At 34.9% G+C, this 23,426-nt stretch overlaps 1 protein-coding gene, 1 long non-coding RNA gene and 1 other non-coding gene across 5 annotated transcripts in view; all 3 read left to right on the top strand.

The window, feature by feature from the left end:
* LOC140158842 (E3 SUMO-protein ligase PIAS2-like) overlaps positions 1 to 7,935 on the top strand; it is a 107,540-nt gene extending 99,605 nt beyond the window's left edge. For all 3 annotated transcript variants that reach the window (XM_072182089.1, XM_072182090.1, XM_072182091.1), the window contains one exon: positions 443 to 7,935. In XM_072182089.1, the coding sequence (XP_072038190.1) occupies positions 443 to 571 (129 nt within the window). In that variant the 3' untranslated portion in view covers positions 572 to 7,935. The remainder of the gene's footprint in view (positions 1 to 442) is intronic.
* Positions 7,936 to 9,448: 1,513 nt separating this feature from the next.
* Positions 9,449 to 9,522, top strand: Trnas-aga (transfer RNA serine (anticodon AGA)). Its single transcript has one exon. It is a non-coding gene; the product is annotated as a tRNA-Ser (tRNA).
* A 4,497-nt stretch (positions 9,523 to 14,019) lies between these two features.
* Positions 14,020 to 21,228, top strand: LOC140158843 (uncharacterized). The gene is made up of 3 exons (XR_011859831.1): positions 14,020 to 14,173; positions 15,251 to 15,575; positions 19,863 to 21,228. It is a non-coding gene; the product is annotated as an uncharacterized lncRNA (long non-coding RNA).
* Positions 21,229 to 23,426: the final 2,198 nt, after the last annotated feature.

Genomic DNA, 23,426 nt, shown 5'->3' on the forward strand with positions numbered 1-23,426 from the left:
TTACAGGCCTGTTGAACTCTGAAAAGATGATCCTCTTTCACCATAACTTTATAGTTTTATCAGCTCGTAATCGGCGGGCCTTATCACAGCTCTGATTAATATCGATATATTTTATTTTGAGAACTGTCTTTGACATTTTGGCAGAAGCATCACAAATTATCAATTCAAGTCCTAAACTTTTTTCTACTTTCTTTCACAAGCTCAATGTATACCAAACAGGTAAACTATTTCACTCTTAATGTTGGTCTACTTTTTGGCATAGTGGTAAAAGCCTAACAATTCCCGCCGATTACGAGCTGATCAAACTATAGTGTAAAAGAATGGTTCATTAAATTATTTCCCTGCCCAGAACACCCTATAAAATCATCAAGAAAAGTCAAGAGCAAAATTAACCACTTTGTCAAATAATGACATGACATTTGTCTGATATTTGCATTTCCAGTATACCACCCCACCACTACATTACTTAGACCAGAGCAGTAACAGCACCATCAACAGTGCCAGCACAAGTAGAGCAGCCAGCACGGGAAGCGGTAATGGGTTTGGACCCGACATAATATCCCTAGATTGACTAGCAGCAAGGGGGGCGACGGGAAGTGATGCGATGAGGCAGGCATCCTCACCTCCTAGAAACCCCTCTTGGTTCAGTCATCAGGCTGACAGTTATCAGGATACTAATAGTATGCTTTACAACTCAACTGCAGCTACAGCAACAACATTTAGTACAAATAACAACCATAGATCTACATGTAATCCGTGGTGGTTGCAGTCAATTACAGGTAATTACTGCTAGTGGGAGTGAAAAATTGTAGTAAAATTTGTGAAGTTTAATTACGTAAAGTAATAATTTCACAAGTTTTGTTACAGTTAACTCTATTGTAGTTATTGTTATCATCAGGGTGAAGATTCACATAAAGCTGAAGTGCAAAGTCCCCTGCTCTGACATAGGTTGTCTTTCTGACCAAAATAGAATAGAAATGCTGATTAAAGAATAGAAACACTTATAATAAAGAATAACTCATAAGTGTGGTTTTTTTTATAAAGGAAGTTATTACATATAATTTACTTTTTAAAAGTCTAGTGTAGGCAGCATAAATGCTTTTGGATATGTGAAAGAAATAAACTTGACCCTCATACCTTGTTTTTCAAAGAACTTACTTTTGTAAGTTCTGAAAGAAAATCTACTTGATGAAATTGAATTTCAGCAAGTTGAATTGATTTGCGAGACAACATATTGATGTTAACATGCCCTGCAAACATTGTATAAAATATAAATTCTAAATTACCAAGAATTGATTGATTTAATAAGTTTTAGACTTGTAGATTGTCCAAACGAAAAAAAAAATCATAGTTGAGATTGTATTTTGATACTTTTGTAAATTTTTGTAAAAAAAAGAATATTTTTCCACAAAACAATGTAAAAAAGGACATGTTCTCTTCGCACTTCAGCTTTTGTGATTTTCTAATTCAGTTTTACTTATACCAGGTTTAAAACCAAATAAACATCAGCCTTGAAAGTCTGAAAAGAAAATGAAATATCTGTATTATGTATACCGTAAACGTTCGCCTAATGGCGCACCTGGGCTCCTTTGACTTGGGGTAAATTTCATGTGCAAATAGAGAGCTCCCTCCTCTGAAATCCCAACAAGAATTAAGGTTCCGTGTCCTGATTTGCTGGCTGGAAGTGACGGGAGGGCACTTTTAGTTTGTGCCTAAAATTCCACTTATGTCAAGGGAGCCCATAGTGCCATTAGGCGAACATTTACGGTCGTTATATTTATGTTATTCCCATAGAGATTAGGAACGAAGAGTACTGACTCTCCCATGTGTGTTGCTCATGGAGGGCAAAATCCAGATTATTTCACTAAGCATGAGATAAACTTTAAAATTAAAGTGCATCCATGTTTGCATTCCTTGTGTAATGCATTGTGTCGATAATGTGCGCCAAGTGCTAAATGCTCGACCCTTTGTAATGATCAACCTTTAAAGATGCAAAATATTGTTCAATATCAGGCGTATGTTTGCTGTTAAATTCGGAAGGTACTTTATTTTGATCTCATTTGCGACAAACCAATATGGCAGATTTAGCTTTTGTCAGTTGAGACTCTTTGGGTTCAATCTCTTTGGCTATTTCACACACCGGATGTATGTATGTGTATAAATATATGCATTGAATGAAAGCTAGAGAAAAGGGGGAACTTTTTTTGTTGGTTTGTTTTTTGTCAAACGTGAGTTTAATATAATACTAGCTGTCATTGACATGGGTGTTAACCTCCTGGTCATCTAACATCACTCCTGATTGGTTGATAACTTGAAATACTCATTTCAATTGCCAATTATGACTAGGCTTTAAACTATTTATGGTCAAACTTGCACTTGCAGATGATCTTATTAATACCCTCCTTGATTGGTTTAAAATTGGGACACAATATTCATTTTGGCCAATCGGCAGGTAGTTCTCATGGGGTTAACACTTCATCAAACTTTGCTTCATTCCAACATATCAATAATACACATTTTACTCATGTTGACAATCAATCTAATGATCTGAAAGTTAATATTAGTTTCAAGGGATTGTGATGAATTAGCTCATGGGCTGGAACCTATGTGCATTGATTTTAAGTTTTTATTCCTTAAATTTTGGATGGCAATCAATCTCATTGATTGTATGAAAAATGTTCAACATCATGTGATTTGATTAAAGTTTAAAACTTTTGATCCAAATACAAGGAAGTTATTCCTACCTCTCGGAATTTTCAGATGGTTACTCCATCTTTCATCAGTGAGACTGAGACTGTGATGCTGATCATCTTGCTCACAGTCATGTGGACTCCTGGAAGTTTGAACCGTCCCTGTCTTTGTTGAGAGATTGACTTTGTTTTGCACTGCCTGCTTCCTTGACCACTTGTTCAAACCACCTGTGGTCTCTGTCTAAGATATTGACCTGGTCTAAGTTCACCAAATGTCTATATAGGTGACTCAATGTGGATGTGGTTTGAAACTTGGTCTTCTATTTTCCAAAAACTGTATTTTCAAGGATCGTTCTCTCTCCCCTATGTAACTATGTAAGCTTCCTTACACTGGCTGGATGATTGTGGATTTGAATTATTCCCACATTGGACAAATACCAGAAGCAATAGTGTTGTTTTAACTTCTAAAATTTGTCTTCAGCTTTAGATCTTTATCTTACTAAAGAGATACAGACTATATTCACCAACAGTCAAAGTTCTTGTGCTTTGTATGCTGTGAATTCTCGCATATTCATGAGGGCCAATCATTTGATCATACATGTCTAACAATCACACCAGCATTGCATGCCTGATAGAGCATTGTGTGTCTTCGCGTTTGCATGAAACGTCGTAAAAATGCGCTGTATGTGCATAGCAGTTTCGCCTGCCACACTTCATGGAACGATCGGCCCTCATTACTTTGGCTGTTTGTGGTTTAGTTTGTATCTCATTAGTTTATGAATTCAAATCCCAATGTGGACATGTTGAATTTTACATATCATCAAAAAGGTTACTTGACATGTGAGGCTAACTGTGATTGTAATTAATGGTACGCCAAGCATGGTGTTTCAAAAATTTGCGTCCTCAAAGTTTCCACCTCAAATTGCTTGTTGGAGTGCCAAATTTTTCTTCACGCTAGCTGATAAATCAGAAAATAAATGGCACATTTGCAGTGCTCAAGTCTTGTGTGCACTAACAAAAGTACATTATAAATATGGATAATGCTTAATAATAAAAAAATATATAAAATATTGTGAAATTTCTAAAGACTAATGCTGCAGTAAATGCAAAAATATAGTCAAGCCAAACCCTAATGCTAACCCTAACTGGGGGATTATATTATGCAATTATGCTAATGCTACTTTGCACTAGATAGTTATATTCTCTATATGCTGGGCTAGATGTCCATACACCCTATGGAAAACATGACTTTAATCTCCTACACAGGGAGTGTAGATTTCAAATGGAATGACCCATTCAGGTTACCCCATTTGAAATTACACTCCCTGTGTATTCCATATATGGAGTGTATGCATTTCAACTTGAATAGCTTATTTGCCATTTTGTTCTCAGACATGTAAGCAGTTATCAGGTTGTTACCAAACTTGCTAGCAAACATCTTCCTTTTCACAGGTTTCTATTCATCACAAGAGCTTATTAACTGTCAGAAACTGTTCTCAGAATTATTACAAAAATAACCATAACCTTTATTTTTAAGAGCAACATTTGACCTTCAAAGAGACTTACTGTTTTTACATTCCACAGTTTGAAAACATTTGTCAGCAGAGATACAATGCTAATCTCCTAATTATCAATGTTGGTGTCACCAGTATTTTCTCAGGGGTGGGGAGGCGGCATCAGGGGTGATTTTGAGAAATAAATCCTGTTATTGGCCGTATCAGTGATTTGTTAAATAAGAAAATCCAAAATATCATAGGAAATCAGATTTTTATAAAGAGTATCGTACTATATATCCTGCAAGTAATAAGACTGAACACGACCTAATATTAAAAGGTCAAAGGTCACATTTTAATCAATTTTAGCCTCATATCTATCAACACTGCCATTTTCTTCCTTTTTACCAATTCTTTTCATATGAAAAAACACGTAATGATTATTTTACTGACTATCACTTTTAAGCCATTCATAAAATTCAATGTTTTTATTGCTTTGCATGATCACAGATTGTGCCTTCAAGAAGGTTGTGGGAAAACTTGAGCTTAAACTTAAACAGTACCCTACACTGCTGGTGACATCACTGCTAATTATCAGAGAAGCAACAATGTATCAATTATATTCAATGACGAGATCTGATATGCATATCAGAAGTAGCACCTATCAACTCTTAGTTTTCACCATGTGATCCTCAAAATTGTACAAATTAAGGCTTGGATGTGAAAACCGAAAAAAAATGTAAAAAAGTAATTTTTTATTTGACAACTTGCTGTATTCAGGTCTAGAATTATAGAGATGTGCACTAACTTTGTAACTAATTTGGAGTAACGAACAATGTACATCTCTTTCCTAACTGCTGATTAACAAATGATAATCTGTGGTCATTGTATTGAAATTGTTATTATAAACATTTATATTTTTAAGAAAAAGTGGCTTAAAGTGTGGGTAATTATATAACATGAATATATTTAAACTTCACACTACAACATATGAATGATATGACTTTTGGGTTGCTGGTTTAGTGCTCTAGTATCAGAGGCATAACAAGCAGGACAGACTAATTATCCCTAAAGAAATATTTTCAGGCAATGTGGGGATGTAAAAGTGAAAATAATGTCAAATTAGGTATTTTGATATCTTATTTCCCAGATAAGAGGACACATTTTAGTTACAGCCTGCTATGTCTAAGGCTCACTATGTTGAATATAAGGTTCACTACGTTGAATGTAACCCTAACCATTACCCTAACCCTAGTCCTAACCCTAACAACCATTATGTTGTTGTGAGAAGTAAACATATTCATGTTATATTTTATATGTATTGGTTTTCTTTTTATAAAACTGACAATAAACTCTCTTAATGTACATACTCTGTAAATAACAGAAATTTTAATGTATTAACTATGTTTTGAAACTTTTAGTTGATTATTTATTACAAAACAGTATTAGTGTATGTCAGGTTATTGTGTGTTCAAGTAGACTGTATTAATCCCATGGATCGTATGTGTTAGCAAGTAGTTAAATATCGTGTACACAAATATACATAGCAGATATATTTTGTTGTGATTGTTTTGTGATTGTTTCTAAAAAAAGTTGTGCTTTTTGTTTCAAATGCAAATATTTATATATATGTGTATGTATCTATCTCGAAAGTACGAAAGAAGATTATAATATTTGTTGATGTCATTTGGGTGTATGTTGGGTTATTTAACATGATTTGAGAAGTTGAAAACTGACAATAATGATTACTTGTCAGAAAAGAAAATTTGATTAAATTTAAGGCCTGTGTAATACTGTGTTTGCATAAGCTCAGTGTGTTGAAATGACCATGTATGTGATGTGTGTTGTTGATAAAGTCAGGACTGGTCAAGGGCTTGTAGATCAGTTCATAAAATGATATGTTCCACAAGGTTTTTGAACACATAGAAACGTAAAACGTAATGTGTTTATTTCATATTCCAAAAAAATATGAATTTTGAGTTACCTTTTAAAGCTTCCAGATATGTCAAATTTTGACCTTCAAGCTTTTCTGTAAATTATGATTTTTACTATAATGAATGTCCAGCCAAGTTGGACTAAAATGTGTTGCATAATTGTAAGATAGCAAAAATAAATATCAATCAGCTTCACCCCCCCCCCCTTTGAAGTTTGATTGTCCATTCTAGCAGGGCTGTCAACTTTTTGGAATTGCTTGGCGTGAGACAGGGGCGGAGCGGGGTTTGCCGAGTCCAATGTTCATTTTGTCCCATGATTATTTGAGCCACGGCGCTCGAGAATGTGAAAAGCTTTTTTCGTGAGATTTACTACCTAGGCGTGAGATTATACTACCTTGGCGTGAGACCGTGAGAAAGTGACCCAATGCATGAGACTCACGGCCAATGCGTGAGAGTTGACAGCCCTGATTCTAGTCCCATGTAAATTAGCAGGTCTATGTTCCCAGCTGAAATGAGTGCATGTGATAGTCCCACGATTAGCCTCAAGTCATTTGATGGCCTGTTTTAGTGTGCAGGGAAACAAACTACACTCCTCAAAGTAATTAAAGGATCAACAAATTTCATCCAGATTATCTTGACCATACTTTGTACCATGGGCGTATTAGTACGTCCATGCTTGTACCTAATCAAAATATCTTTTTATATTATGTGGCCTTGTCCATGCTCTTCTGAATACTGTAAAAAGTCTCGTCATGACTGTTTCATGTGGCACTTTAAAACATCTTGAAAAATAATTTTGTTTTTGAAAAATATTGAATGAAATTTTTTGATCCTTTTAATTACTTTGAGGAGTGTATTAAGGGTAGAATCCTTCACCCCTTGGTAAGATGAGGGTTATAGGGACAGTCAAAAATCTGTCAATTGACCTTTTCGGTAAATCCCACAAGTGTTTGCAGGTAGACCTGAGATGTCATCATGCCAATGTGCACATCGTTTAGCGAACATCGTTACTGTGCATTTCAAAGCTGTGAAATGTGCACAGTAATGATGTGCACATTGGCGTGACGACATCACAGGTCTACCCGCAAAGGCTTATGGGAGTTACCCAAAAGGTCAATCCCAAACTACACTATTCCCACACATCTTTTTTTTGTTGCACTTTTAGTTAAAATATTCCTTCATTGTACAAATATTTACTGCTCATGAGGGATCTGGTGGAGCTATTGGTCCCGGAGGTGAACTGGAGCCTGTGGGCCTACTATTTCCCCCGAGACCGCTTACAACTCAAACAACTTTTTTCCATTTCATCATACCCCTGTACCATGTATACATAAAGTAATACTTGAGAGCTTGAAAAATGTTTTGCACAAAAAATTTAATACTACTTTTTATGGTTGTACTGTTGATGTTGTGCAAGGTGATTTACACAAGTGGGAGTATGGTCTTTTTTAAGACTAGGCAGACAAGTATTCAACAGGGGTGTGAGAGTTCCTCTTTTCAACTGATTTCCTCATTTTTGTGGCAAAATGTATGAGTTTTTTAATATTTTCAGCCCATATTTGTTGTTTTTACCCCAATTTCATGCTGTTTTTCAGGATTTTTTAAAGTAATTTTCCTCATTTGATCTGTGGCCTCTCACACCCCTAATTCAAGTGGATGTCATTGCTAAGTGTAAAACAAGGTATCTGTGTATTGGTAACTGAAAAAAACAATCTGTATTATCCCTTATAGGCCACATTAATTGAATTGTTCATTTCAAAGCCCTGCATGCAGTAAGAAAATTGTTCACATTATAGTTGCCTGAAAAGGCACACATTTTTTTAAAATGCAAATCAGTGGCAAATATATTATTTATTATAACAAAATAAAAATATTGTAACAAAATAAAAGGAAGTTAAACTGCATTGTTTGTTAAAGGGGGTGTAACCAGTTCGACAGCCTCACCCCCACCCACTTACAAGATCAAAGTAGATCTTGGTTGTGAAACATGATTTTGCTTCTAATATCAATACCACTATTGCAAAACTTAAAACTTGGGAATCGGATTGTTTTGGTACAAGCCTCAATGCGAGGTACAAAACACAATATGAAAATTTGACCACCCCTCTTTAACTTCTGAATTTCTGAAGAGCTTTGAGACAAACGATTCAATCAATATAGCTAATTTACCCGGACCATCATAGTACTATATTGGATTGGTGGATGTAAAATTTGAGTCCACTTTCATGTTTTATGGCTGGGGAAATGGAGGCTAACATAGTCCCGAGGTGATCTGATAGAAATTAAGATCTACTAGCCACAAATGTGAGAAGTACTGAAATCTGCATGGCTTAAGGATAAACCACAGTTTTGCATAGTAAAATGTAATACCATTTGCACATTCAAAATCACCTTAATTTATTATACACGTTATAAGCATGCCTGCATGCCTATATGCAAGCATTTCTATTCTTGTAATTATGCTTGTTGTTCATCAAAATGTGTATATTCAATTATTCATAGCTCCAAACTTCTGTTCAAACAGTTTGTTGGATAATTAGGGTTCCCATCCCATATGATATTAAATATTGAAAGTATTAAGAAATGTTGAGGATGGAGTCAAAAGTGGCCATATATATTGCCCATATGTTCAGAAATTAATTCAGGCTGAAACATCATCAAACTAAACCAAATCATCAAACTAAACCAAATAATGAACCAAAATATGAATTGAAAAAGGCATTTTTGGTAGTATCTGAGGTGGCCTCATTATGACCATCTGACAAGAATGCTGTATGAATAGGCTGTAATCATGTGTTCATCTTGAAAGGCACACTGGGAGTTGGGTACAGTCCCTCAACACTTGTGCACCGTCACTGGGCACTTCTGTGGTATGGTACAAAGAGCACCGAATCGAGGATATGAGAATCCATCATACTAATCTAACAATGGTGGCTAATACTTACCAAATCTAAAATCCTCTTTGTTAATTTCCATGACAAGTAATTATAGAATTGGTAGGACATACTTCTCTGTGCTAACAAATGAGAGGACCCTGCCATTTTAAATTGCTGTACCTAACTTATAATTAAAATTAAATTAAAATGATCATGAATACAGGGTGTATCAAAATGATTGGTACCCATCAATATCCAATGAGTTGGCCAAGACTGCCCCATCAAAATGCAGTAAAATATACATCTTATTTTGTAGATTAATGTTATGAAAGGTCATAAAACTATAAATTAATTGTAGTCATTTTAAAAAGGATCTAATGTTGAATTTGGATAAAGCAGTCGTTTCATTCGAACCTAATACCTATAGATTTATATCTTCTGCTCTTGTCCAACATGTCTCTTTAGCTCAGTTGGTTAGAGCATCGTTCTAGAATTACGAAGGTCGCCGGTTCGAATCCGGCCGGATGCACTGTTTTTTGTTTTATTTTTTCAACGTTTATGTGCACTGGCTACTCTGGGGAAAGATTTTTTTAAATGTTCATTAGGCAACATAGCTGATGGGTATACAACCATTTTGATACACACTGTACCGCTTATATTCAAGTCTGGGAAAATGGCATAACCAAGAAGCTCTTGTGAAATGGCATTTGGAGGGATTTTTTAATAAATATATGTGGCAAATTTTAACAGTTTGACTATCTTACAAGAAAACTTGCAGTTTTACATTCATCAGGTAGGGATTACATTTTTCCTTCAAATTCATGATACAGACAATATCTGGTTATATTGATGTTCTTTTGAACATTATAAAAGTGAAGTTTTGATAAAGGCTCAAACTTGAGTGTGACTGTGTGAAGGGGTTTAATCAGGTGCTATTTTATGAACTTTTGTTTGTTACATCCAACAGTTACACATGTATAAATGTATCATTATGAATTGTATCATTTGAAGCTCTTTCTCACAACACAAATGCACTTTTTTCACAAGCATCTTGCAAATTTGCCATGTAAAATATGTGTACATATGAAATTAAACATTGAAAGAGTTATATAACTATTGTGTCTTTGTCAAATTATTTGGTCTTTTTGGTTCATATTTAATTTTTTAAATACAGAAAGGTGTAGAACTTTTAAATACAGAAAGGTGTAGAACTTCAGTGATTCAAATTTAATGAGAATCAAACAAACTTTTCTTGCAATGATTCTCATACTTCATTTGTACAAGAGAATCATGATTGATTCTCCTCAAATCATCCATTCAGAATTACACAATTGCTAGTTTCAACTAGAATTACACAGTTTGTAATTTAAGGTGGCTCCGCAACAACCATTTTGGACTTAAACTTTTTAACATGTTCTAGCAGCCCTATATTTAAAACTGTGAGTGCACACTCGAAAGGCCATATCTCTGGAATGAAACATCCGATTAAAATTATTTAAACGCCAAAATGTTTCTTTCATCAATTCCCAGCCAATAAGTTAGGTCTGAATCAATTTAAAAGTACTTCAATTTTTAGTGGACATGCATACAAATATGGTTAATTCTTAGATGCAATTATAGCTAATTTTGCTTGGGTATGTGGCCTACACAAAATTCAGACCAAATCAAATCTGTTTTGATATTTGGTCATTTTGTACATGTATGTTCTTATTTTGCAATCAAATATCATAAATACAATAAGCTCTAATTTTCACATATTTTTGCAAGGGAAATTAGAAACTTGCCGTCAATCACAATCGAACTTGATGTGTCAATAATTATACCCTTGCGACAATTTTGTTCCCATAATTTGGAACTATATATGTATGTATATCGAGGTTAGTATACAATATTACTGAGGTCCTATAAACAAGAGCACCAATGGTGCTGTAGCTCATTTGTTATTGGTTATGGTCAGGAATTGAAATTCATTGTGTTGGTGGTTGTGTGCAGGCTTTATTTGTTATGTTGTTTGTAAGTGCAGTTGTTAATTTTTATTAGTTTGTTGACAGGGCTGTGATAAAGAGTGTAGTTTAGTTTAGTTTAATTACTACCTTCATTTCACATGAAAATATCAAAATGCGGTGTATGGTCCCGGGTGTATGGTGCAAAAGGGCAACCCCGAACAGGCACACAGGCCCACTAGATGGGGTTCCTTATACACACACCAAATAAAACTAAAATTACACAGTACATAATTATAAACACATTTAAAAAACACTATAAAATACATTAGAAAATGCAATATAACATTAAAATTGAGTTGCCAAATTACTTCAAGACATCACGGAATTCATATTCATAAGTACTAGAATTTTCCCTAATTAAATATGCAAATTAGCTAATTAATATGCTTAATATTTGAGTTAAAGTATTTTTTGTTTATATCAGTTACTTTGTACCAAGTTTTGAATTTCTATGATCTTCACACAAAAATAAATTACACCCGTCTCACCTTAATATAACGCAGGGCCAAATTTTTAGGACCTGCATCGAGTCAATAAGATAACAATAATGCTATAATTCAACCACTAAGTACTTATCTTGGAGACAAACATCTGGGTGTTTATATTGAGGGTTTAGGACCATAGCTGCGCCATAGACATTTGGGTAATTTCTGCATTCTATATTGAACACATAAATAGAGTATAACACCTGGCAGCTATTGCAGATAGGGTTTTCTTGCCCTAAACCCTAATGTGGTCTTCTCACTTGCTTCTCACCACTGTGGGCCGGGTTCAATTCCCCGCGGTGCCGCATGTGAGTTTGGTTGCCGATCCATGCTCGTCCTCGCAGGTTTTTCCTCCTGCTTCTAAAATCGGACCTCTTCCCATATCCCTGTCCCGTCATATCTGGAGGCATCCCTTGAATTTAGTAGCCTCTGAGCACTATTGGGTTTAGCCTGGCTTGGGCCGAATGTTATAAATAAAAAAAATAAATAAATAAATATCTCTTAAATACACAAAATTGTAAAAACACATATCTAGGGTTTATGCAATAGATGTCAGGTGCTTTATTTTAAGATTATGTACAATATAGAATGTAGAAATGGTAAAATGTCTATAGGGTAGCTATTGCAGATAAAACCTTCTCGATATAATTACAACTTTCACAACATGTTTGCCTGGCCTGACAAAGCATTTGTTTACATAAAGGCTGCTATCTTTTGGCACCTCAGTGCCAATGATATAAACAAAGTTTTGCTATAACAGTTCTGAATATGCACAAATTAAGAGAATTTGAGACCCTGTTTGCTCATGGCTCGTGCACAGAAGTAGGGGCCTATAGACAGCACGAGCCCAATTGGTGCTTTATCTATTGACTTGCCGAATGTCAGGCAAAGCAACACTGAAAAGCAAACATTCAAGCAAAATTCTGTTACATCTCTTTTACAAAATGCCACAGCATCGCATGAACAAGGAGTTTGAACAGTGTTTGTAATATGATCAGCACGACAAACAGTCTACAAAGGAGACTATTCTCTGAAATTTTTGGTAAAAATTTTCGTAACAAAATGCTCCAAAAATCACACTTTCCGTCCAAATTTTCCTAGCTAAATAAGTAACAATCATGAACGATCATGCAAAGATCGCTCTCTCAAATTACCAGCTCCATTGCTTAAACGATGTAGCAAGAGAAAGTAAAAAACATAGAAAAATCTAGACTACGACTATAGTTCATTTGCTTGCAAATGATCTAAAAATAGTATGTCCATGTCATTGCATAATTTTTGTGTGAAGTGCATCATGCATAGAATTGATTTTTGGTTATCATTATATGCATGCATCTCTTTACATGAGCATATGCACCTTGATTTAATTGTTAATTTGATGAAACAAGAAGAGTCTTTCAAAAAGACACAGTTCACCAGGTGTATAGTAATTTGTTCTAACTTTCCATTTTCATATCTAACCTACTCTGCACTGATCTTACAATAAATTAGTGATTTGAGGCATAATGATACCTACATCCTGACCCTGGTAACTTACTAACTTTCAAATCAATATCACTGTACCATGGAGGTGATATACCATGCAGATTATAGGGTTCCAATTAAGATAAGCAAACATTACTGGGTGGATAACAGGAACTAAATTTTGTGGTTGGAAGTAATTGAGTAAATCGCCTGTATCAAAATATGCAGTGTTTTTTTGATATATGCAGTAATATGCTCAGCCTTATCACAAAATAAACAAAAGCATTGACCTTACCCACCAATCAGTAAAGCATATTATAATCATGTGATGGCTCAATCCAATAGATAAACATGCTTAGAAAAAGGCAATAAAATAGTCCTGGCTGTCATTGTCCCAATACAAGATAAGATGTGCTAAAAAGTCCTTGTCATGTGGGGCAGGATTAGATTAAGGGATACAAACTGGGTATGAGACATTGGGAATTATTTCCTAGCCTCTTAATCACAGGGTTGATGGGCTACAATAGTTATTCAAGACACAGTGTATATGCAAGGGATAAACAGTGCATATGAGATATGGGTTCAAGTGGGGGAAATGTTCACTCCGTGAACAAAAATATATAACATAGAGCAAAATATACAAGCAGCTATATATAGGCAGCTATATTGCATCAGCCAGCTATACAGTCATGACGTAGTTTAAAACAACACAAAATGAAAGATCAAGGATATTTCTTATTGTTGATGCTCATTCTAGCATGGAAAACAAGTAGTTACATGTTGTCTATAAAGTATTTCATGACATATGGCCAGGCCAACTAGCACAGTGTCTGGTCATAAGAAAAATCCAACTTTTAAACCAAAGATTGCAATCTCTGAATCAAAACAAAGCTCAAAATGCATAAACTATATAAAATGGATCAAAGAAAAACAAAGGCATCTAAAAAAAAAGGGCATCCAACTAATTTCTATGTGTGCGCACAGCTCCAAATGTCATACAAGCATTGTATGACAAGCCCAATTTGGTGGGGTTTTGTTCAAGAACATTGGCAATACTGATTTCATGTTGCGGGAATTTCCAGACTGAGCTGGCCGATCTGTACGTGTACATGTACATGTACTATAATAATTAATGTGGGCAGATTTATGTACCGACATACCATATCAGTGACATTAAATGCCAAGACGAAAAAGGTTGGGTAGAAATACTACAAAGGCAAACAAGGTAAGTGGAAATACTAGCTTGGAACATAAAGAAGACTAATTTGTAGTGTTGGGAATCGGCAATTTTAAATAATCGTAAAATGTTTTAGTATTTGACTCAATAAAAATACAGAATTGATGGATTGTCTACATTTTGTAGTGTCTACTAGTACTTTACGAGCGTATATATGACCTCATTCAAGACCTGATTTTGCTGTGGGTGTGAAAAGAAATATGTAGGTGTAAAAATAATCCAAAGTGTGGTGGCTAAAAGTAATGTTATTGACCTGTATTTTATGATTTTAGCACTTCAAAGTGTCTTAGAGGTCCAATTTTTAAAATTGTGGCATTTTAAGGTCAATTTTTGTCAAAAATCAGGGGTTTTTTTTGTGTGTGTTACAAGACTTTTGACTTGACTGTTTTGAACATGAAAAAGTACCCTTTGTTAACACTGGCATTTCCCTGGTTAACCATTCAAAATTAGCCTTTTAAACATTAAAATGTTAATGAAATATAGTATATCATGAGTATATCTCAATATTTTCATTATATCACTTTATTCCCGAAGGAAAATTTAGCATACTTCAAGTAATTGTTTTTAAAATCATTCTATCAGTTTCATGGAGGTATAACTCAGGGTTAATAAATGATCACCATGCTTCCAGGGGCAGCGTCAAGGCCACCCCCACCCCAGCTATGGTTTGCAAAAAGAGGTAAAAGGGAGGGAAAAAAGAGGGATGAGAGGAAAAGGGAAGGGAGAGAAAGAGAGGAGGGAGAATGAAGAAGGAAATGAGCTTTCCTAGCCATTCCCCTCCCCTCCTAGGAAGTTCCCCCTCCCCCTTCTGACCACTTCCCCCTGTGAAATGCTGACCTACCTGATTTTAAAGTAGTGGTTTTGTATTTTGTGCCCATTTTAACACATGAAAGTCACCTTGCCTTTTCTCCAAACTACTTTGGAACTCTCAGCTCCCACAAAAAATACCGTCCAAACATTGCTATCCGATTCCTTAAAGTGTCTTGGAGTAAGATTCATATTGACATACAGGTAAAGTTAAAATTACTGACATTTTTCTGAAATGCTTTATTAACTTCTTTTCAGGTTGTGACATATCAAGATCCTAATGGCTGCTACAGGAATGGCTTTCATTGAATGTGTTGGTGAAGGGTGTGCAGCTGCAGCCTCTGAAATGGCTTTTGTTCAATGTGTTGGTGAAGGATGTGTAGCTGCTGCCCCTGAAATTGTTGGCATTGAATGTGTTGGTAAAGGATGTGCAGCTGCTGCCTCTGGTTTTGTGTCACCAATAATACTAAGTTTATGCATCGGAATTGGCATCATTATATTTGCTGGTGCAGGAGCTTACTATGTATATAAAAAAGCCAACAGGTACTATTAAACTGATGCCTAACACAGCAGAAGACAAATGGTAAATAAAAACATTGCATTTTCTGATTTAATTTTATTCAACTTCATGAATTTAATTTTAAATTATGTGACCTAGCACAAGTAAATGAGGATGTCTGTTTGATATTGCAATAGAGGTTATCTGTGTTCTATAAGCTGGATATCCTATCAGCGACTGCTATACATTGTTTAGGATTTTCAAAAGAAGTACCTGCATGTGCAACCATGACCTTTTCAAAATAGCCCGCCAGAGTCATGCAAGTAACTCCGAGGTCAAGCACTGAATTGTTTTGAATAAGGAATACTACATGAACCAGCACCTTTTGTTAGAAGTCACACATGAGTAAAGTGGACAACCTCTATATCATTGTAGGGAAACAAGGCGGTTCTCGAACCACGAGTCTCGCCTGCTTTTGTGACCGCCTGCTTTTGTAACCGCCTGCTTTTGCGATAACTGTTGGTAGAGAGGTAAATGAATTTGGCTGTTATCGGCTGGGCACGATTATCTGGCTGATGGTATTCTGTACTGTACCCACCAAGTTTCATGCCCATGCAACAGTTTTTACTAATATGACCTCAGATGACCCCAGGTGGCCCTGAAATGACCTTCTAAAAATTTGGCTTTAAATGTTGACTGTACCCACCAAGTTTCATGCCCATACGACAGTTTTCACTAATTTGACCTCAGATGACCCTGGTGACCCCAAAATGACCTTCCAAAAATTTGGCTTTAAATGTTGACTGTACCCACCAAGTTTCATGCCCATACGACAGTTTTCACTAATTTGACCTCAGATTACCCCTGGTGACCCCAAAATGACCTTCCAAAAATTTGGCTTTAAATGTTGACTGTACCCACCAAGTTTCATGCCCATATGACAGTTTCTACTAATTTGACCTGAGATGACCCCTGGTGACCCCAAAATGAACTTCCAAAAATTTGGCTTGAAATGTTGACTGTACCCATCAAGTTTCATGCCCATACGACAGTTTTTAATAACTTGACCTCAGATGACCCCTGAGTGACCTCGGATGACCCGTAATGACCTTCCAAAAATTTGGCAAAACCAAAGAACTATTTCATCAAAGTAATAAATCAAAACAGAAAGATGCTTCCTTTACGAGTTATCACTCATTGAAAGTGCTACTTTGCTATAGTTTACATGGAAAGCGACTATCTTAAAGTCCTCATATTTCCTTAATTACATGACCGATCAAGCTGTTATTTGGATATGTGATGCACAGTTGAAAATTAATTATTAAAAGATTTGGTGACCTCAGTTGACCTTTGACCTTGTATGTGACCTTTGACCTCACGAAATTGGATAAAGTATGTTGCGCTGAAAAATCAAATTTGGCAATACCAAAGAACTATTTCATGAAATAAATCAAAACAGAAAGATGCTTCCTCTACGAGTTATCACTCATTGAAAGTGCTACTTTGCTATACTTTACATGGAAAGCGACTATCTTAAGGGATCTAAAATGAGCGTTTATTGCGTTTCGACAGTATTTTTTGTAGGAAATGAGAGCACCTCAGACCTATCGAATTGCATTCTGAATCTGAAGCATGTCTTTCTGATATCAAATAATTTTCATTTTTGAAAATCACAATATAATACAAATTTTATGACAAATTATAAAAATTTGATATTTTTCAAATTTTTGATATATAACAGTCCTCGAAGTAAATTATATAAATCTAATGATATATTCTTAAAGTGTATGTAGCAGGGAGGAAAAGCCGACGGTCAATTGAAAATTTTGACCTTTCATATTGAAGATATGGATTTTTTCCCAAAAAGACCTTTTTTTTTTTTGGTGTTTTGGGAAAAAAATCCATATCTTCAATCTGAAAGGTCAAAATTTTCAATTGATCGTCGACTTTTCATCCCACCTACATACACTTTAAGTATAAATCATCAGATTTATAAAGTTTACCTCAAGTACTGTTAAATATCAAAAATATCAATTTTTAATGCTTTGCCATAAAATGTGTACTAAATTGCGAATTTCAAAAAATCCAAATTATTTGATATCAGAATGACATTCTTCGTATTCAGAATGCAATTCGATATGTCTGATGTGCTCTGATGTCCCAAAATAAATACTGTCCAAACGTTCATACCCCAGCCCTTAAAGTTGTCATATTTCCTTAATTACATGATCGATCAAGCTGTTATTTGGATATGTGATGCACAGTTGAAAATTAATTATTAAAAGATTTGGTGACCTCAGTTGACCTTTGACCTTGTATGTGACCTTTGACCTCACGAAATTGAATAAAGTATGTTGCGCTGAAAAATCAAATTTGGCAATACCAAAGAACTATTTCATGAAATAAATCAAAACAGAAAGATGCTTCCTTTACGAGTTATCACTCATTGAAAGTGCTACTTTGCTATACTTTACATGGAAAGCGACTATCTTAAAGTCGTCATATTTCCTTAATTACATGATCGATCAAGCTGTTAGTTGGATATGTGATGCACAGTTGAAAATTAGTTATTAAAAGATTTGGTGACCTCAGTTGACCTTTGACCTTGTATGTGACCTTTGACCTCACGAAATTGGATAAAGTATGTTGCGCTGAAAATCTAATTAGGTCGAGTACCACTGGCCATAACTCCCCACCAAGTTACGTCACTGTACCCCATACGGATCTCCAGATAATCTGTTCACAAGGTATTTTGCTTATTACGCATATATTATGCAAATTAGGTACTTAATACCATAATTTACACTCAAAATCTAATCAGGTCAAGAACCTCTGGCCCCACTACTCCTCACCAAGTTACGTCACTGTACCCCATACGGATCTCCAGATAAGCTGTTCACAAGGGTTTTTTGCTTGATACGCATCAAATACGCATAAATTATGCAACTTAGGTACTTAATTACCATAGTTTGCGCTGAAAATCAAATCGGGTTGAGATCCTCTGGTCATACTACCCCCTACCACGTTATGTTGACCGTACCCACCAAGTTTCGTGCCCATACGACAGTTTTTAGTCATTTGACCTCAGATGACCCCTGGATGACCTCGGGTGACCTTGACGCACTAACCAATACAAACTTGTTCTGTCTGGGGTGAAGATGCACCCACCCACCAAGTTTGAAGAACGTGCGACCCCTAGTCTCTGAGAAAATAGGTTTTTGCATTTTATGCATAAATTATGCAAATTAGGTTCTTAATTACCATATTTTGCGCTGAAAATCGAATCGGGTTGAGATCCTCTGGTCATACTACCCCCTACCACGTTTCATCATCATAGGGCTTATGGATCTTACGGATCCCCAGATACAGCTCCATAAGGCGGATCTTCAGATTTCCAACCATATTTGTAGAATCGTTCCGCATAAATTATGCAAATTAACAACTAAATGCGCATACTTTTCGCCGAAAAACTAATCAGGTGATCAGCAGGTGTGTATCATTCCTGTCACCAGGTTTCGTTACCATGGGCCCGACGGATCTTGAGATAGTATGTCCACAAACTCCGCTATCAATTTGCGCTTATTTTCGCATAAATTATGCAAATTAGCTATGTTAATTTGCATATTTTTCACCGAAAACATACGGTTACGGAGCAAACTTGGATACCCTTCCTCCCACCAAGTAGCGTCGCCGTAAGTCTTACGGTTCCCCAGATACAGCTCCGGACGGACACACATACATACATCCACACATCCACACACACACGGACAGACAGAAATAGTGATTACTAAGTCCCATCCTGAACAAAGTTCAGGCGAGACAACAAAACGTATCACAAGATAGTCATCAATTTTTAACGGAAAAATTGAATGAATTTGTACTGAAAGAAATACAGCAAGTAAAACTTGCAAAATCCACCTGGCAAGTTCAGTGTAATCCAGCTTTTGCGGTTCGTAAAAAAAAATTGGGACAAAAATGGGAACGAAAATAGGGAAAAAATTATATTGCAAAAGTATACAAAAAGTCCCAAAATATCACAAATTGCAAGCGTAGCCAAAATGTTGGGGAGAAAGTCCACTTTTCACAAAATCCCCCCCCCCCCCCTTGGAAAAAGTTCACTTCCTCCCCCCTTGGGAAAAAGTCCACTTTTTCAAAATCAGCACCCCAAAAAAAAAAAAATTCCTGCATACGGGCCTGCTGTGAACTGATCGTATTATGGCAGTCCTGTTGTTTTTAAAGCAAAAATTAAAGATTTTCTTGAATTTAAATGTATGTGAAAGCTATATAATAGCTGCTCAACAAATTACAACACCAAGAATCTTTCTAATTCATATGTTCATGTTTGTCTACCTTTCCTTATTTTCTTTGCAGAATGTGGCAACAAAGTGTCGATTAACAGAAATATGGAGCTCAACTTTGAATTCATTAATACAGGGGCTATAGAAGTTACATTTACAGACAAACCTGATATACTGCAGCTATAACTAAATTTGTACAAAATGTTTGTTAACAATAATTAAAATTCCACTTTTTATTACTTTTCTGTCTTTGGAGTGAAAGTATAACAATTGAGATGCCAAAGTTGGCAAATGAGCCGAAGTGCATAATTGCTATGATGGCAGCCAGTTTGATATATATAAAGAATTCAAAATGATATCCAATCAAGTTTTCTTACACCTCAAACTCTTCCACTACAACAAAGTAAATTGTCACATCACTGAGGATATATGGATAATGGTAAAATAGGCCAAGTTTAATAACCTTCAGAATTATAATTAGAGGAAGAATTACGGTATTGTACAACTTGATTGGATCATTTTGATTATTTAATTTTGATATCCTAAAGGGCCATACTCCATATTTTTGATGTAGAATGTTGATTCAACAAGTTATTTGATCTATTTCATTTTTTTATCTTCTTTTAACTGCTTTGTTTGTTGACAGAAAATTAATTATATATGATGGCTGGTAGAAATATATTAAACATTTGTTAGAAGTTAATGCTGGAAATAGAATGGGAATAGATTATATAACAAAGAAATGTTGCATATCGGACAGTGCTGAAAAAACATTAAAATCATATCTAATTGTTACACTCATCATTAGATCCTTGGCAGTTTCCTCTATGAAAAGACAACTACAATTAAAAAGGAAAATGTAGATATACAACAATATTTAAGGTCAAGTAAAAAAAAAAAAATAACATGTATATCGTCCAGACTTTTTCAAAAATCTGTGAGGGAGGCCCTTAATTAATACTAGTATTTGTTATATTATTTTTTTACCATTCATTTCTGTGTAAAATTGCATTTGCAAAGTCTTGTCAACACATCATAAAAACAGGGAGGCCCCTAATATTTTTGTTATTTCCCCAAAGCCCTACCCCTAGCTTGAAGAGAGTGTTTGCAATGTGTTTATTAATGATAACCAAGAACATATCTTTTCATCACAACAATTTTAGAAACCAAGTAAAGGAGCTAAGAAAAATAACAAATATTTTTTAATCTCCAAAATCGTTGAGGGTGCGGACGATATACATGTTATTTATTTTACTTGGCCTAAGGCTGTTTGAATTACAACACATAGATTATGTTGCCTAAATGTTAGACCATGTTTTGAAAATACATATTTGCTGTGTAGCCAACAAAGCCCAACAAGTAGTAATATTAGAAGTAAAGTCTGCACAAAAAGTAACTCAGCTGTTATGAATATGCCTATAGATTCAGAACTAATAATTGTTTTCATAATATTTCAACATTTGATACCCCATTAGTCAAATGTCGTTCAATATTAACAACACAGTAGTGCTTGTAGAGAAAAATACCCAAATTTAAAAGCAGTTGTTTACAGCGATCAATGGTTATAATGCCAGCACTGTAAACACGTAAAGCCCGCCATTATCTTGGCGCTTACTTCAAATCAATACAAATAACTGCAACTTTTAAATTGGGGTATTTTTCTTTCAAAACACTGCTGTATTGTCAATATTGATATAAAATTGATTGTTGAGCCCATATTTATTAGTCGAGCTATGAGTTTTAAAAATATTGGATGAGACATATTCGAGTACCAATATTTTAAAACTCATAGCGAGACCAATAAATATTAGTGAATCATCAATTTTATCATTATTATGTTTTGGATCCAATATTATCACAACTTGGATCCATCAAAACATAATAATGAACAAAATTGGCCAAATGGGGTATCAAAATGCGCGTAAATAAACCATCCTGCTTTTTATGTTGAAATATTGTGAAAACAATTATTAGTTCTGAATCTATAGGCGTATTTAAAACAGCCGAGTTACTTTTTGTGCAGACTTTAGATTAAGACTAGTGTGTATATTTAATATGCTTATAAAAGCTGTACCAAAATAATTGATACCAATTGGTTATTGATGGTTATTGAAAAGCCTGCTTCTTCCAGATGCGCAACGGTGGATCCTCTTGAAATGGCCATTATTTATTGTTATATGATTATTTATGACATTAATCAACCAACTATGTGGATCGTATGTTGCATTTTGATGCGACAGGCATGTCCATAATAACTGGAAACTGATGAATAACAATCATTTTGATACAGCTTGTAATTGGTGTTGCTATATATATCAATTTCTTACTCAGACATTTAATGCAAATATGTGACCAGCTCCAACAAAACCCGGAACAAGTCGCCAGGCATGTTTTTGAGTTATAGGCCTTTAAAGATGACATTCCCACAAAAAAAATCAAATTTTGGAATTCCTAATTTCATGGTATTTGACCTTGGGCCTAGGTGGACTTTCAAATCCTTGAAAGTACTAAAAGAAGTTTATTTAATCAATAGTTGACAGTTGAACTATGATAATCCCTATTCAATCCTGTGTAAAGCAGTAAACTATTAGTAGGCACATCACCTCAAAAATAATCGCAGCAGAAACACGTTATTTAATGTTCCTACATTATTAAGCTTTATTAAGGGGTACTACACCCCTGCCCAATTTTGTGCCTATTTTTTCATTTTTCTCAAAAATTATAGTGCATTGGTGACAAGTAAAGATATGCATATTATAGGGGCAAGGACTACAACTACTGCACTGGAAATTTTATTTCAGTACAGACAACAGTTGTGGAGTTACAGTAAAAAATGAGGGAAAACCAATATTTGATCAATAAATCAATAACTACTTGCCTTGAGTTGCTAAATTTTCAGTACAGTAGTTGCAGTCCTTGCCCCTATAATATACATATCTTACTTGTTACCAATGTGCTATAATTTTTGAGAAAAATGCAAAAATAGGCAAAAAAATTGGCCAGGGGTGTAATACCCCCTTAAAGCATCAAAAATCAAAAAACAGAATTGAAATCGGTCAATGCATTGTGATGTAGTGTTAATTTCAAGATGCTCGTAGATGGAATGAAATCCTGTCACAAATGGCTGTAATGACAAAATTGGCACATTTCGAGATTTGGAAGGTTTATTTGGACGCTTGCTTGAAAAAGCAGCGTTAATTTAAATATCACATGTTAAATGCCTATCTTTCCTGACTTTGTTACAGAAAACTAAATTTAAAAATCTATCATTGAATAATTATAACAAATTAACCAAATATACTATTTTAGCAATTTCGGCCAATCTGCAGACAAATTAAATCTCAAAAAAGTTGAGCTAATTAATATGCAAAATTGATGCCAATAGAAAACCGTACATGATATAAAGGTGCGGGTTTTTTTGAGCACATATGTATACAAAGTTCTTTCAATTGATAACAAAAAATACACAAAAAGTAATTAATTATGCAAATTAGGTAATTACAGCTAATTATGTATTTATGATATTATTATGCAAATTAGGCATGCATAATTTTGGTTTTTTTTTCAATATTTAATGAACGTCTGCTCATTCATCATAAATTTTTTAAGTATGATCCTGTTATGAGGTTGAATAAAT

The sequence above is a fragment of the Amphiura filiformis genome, chromosome 8 (assembly GCF_039555335.1).
Source record: "Amphiura filiformis chromosome 8, Afil_fr2py, whole genome shotgun sequence".
In the NCBI taxonomy this organism is placed as follows: domain Eukaryota; kingdom Metazoa; phylum Echinodermata; class Ophiuroidea; order Amphilepidida; family Amphiuridae; genus Amphiura; species Amphiura filiformis.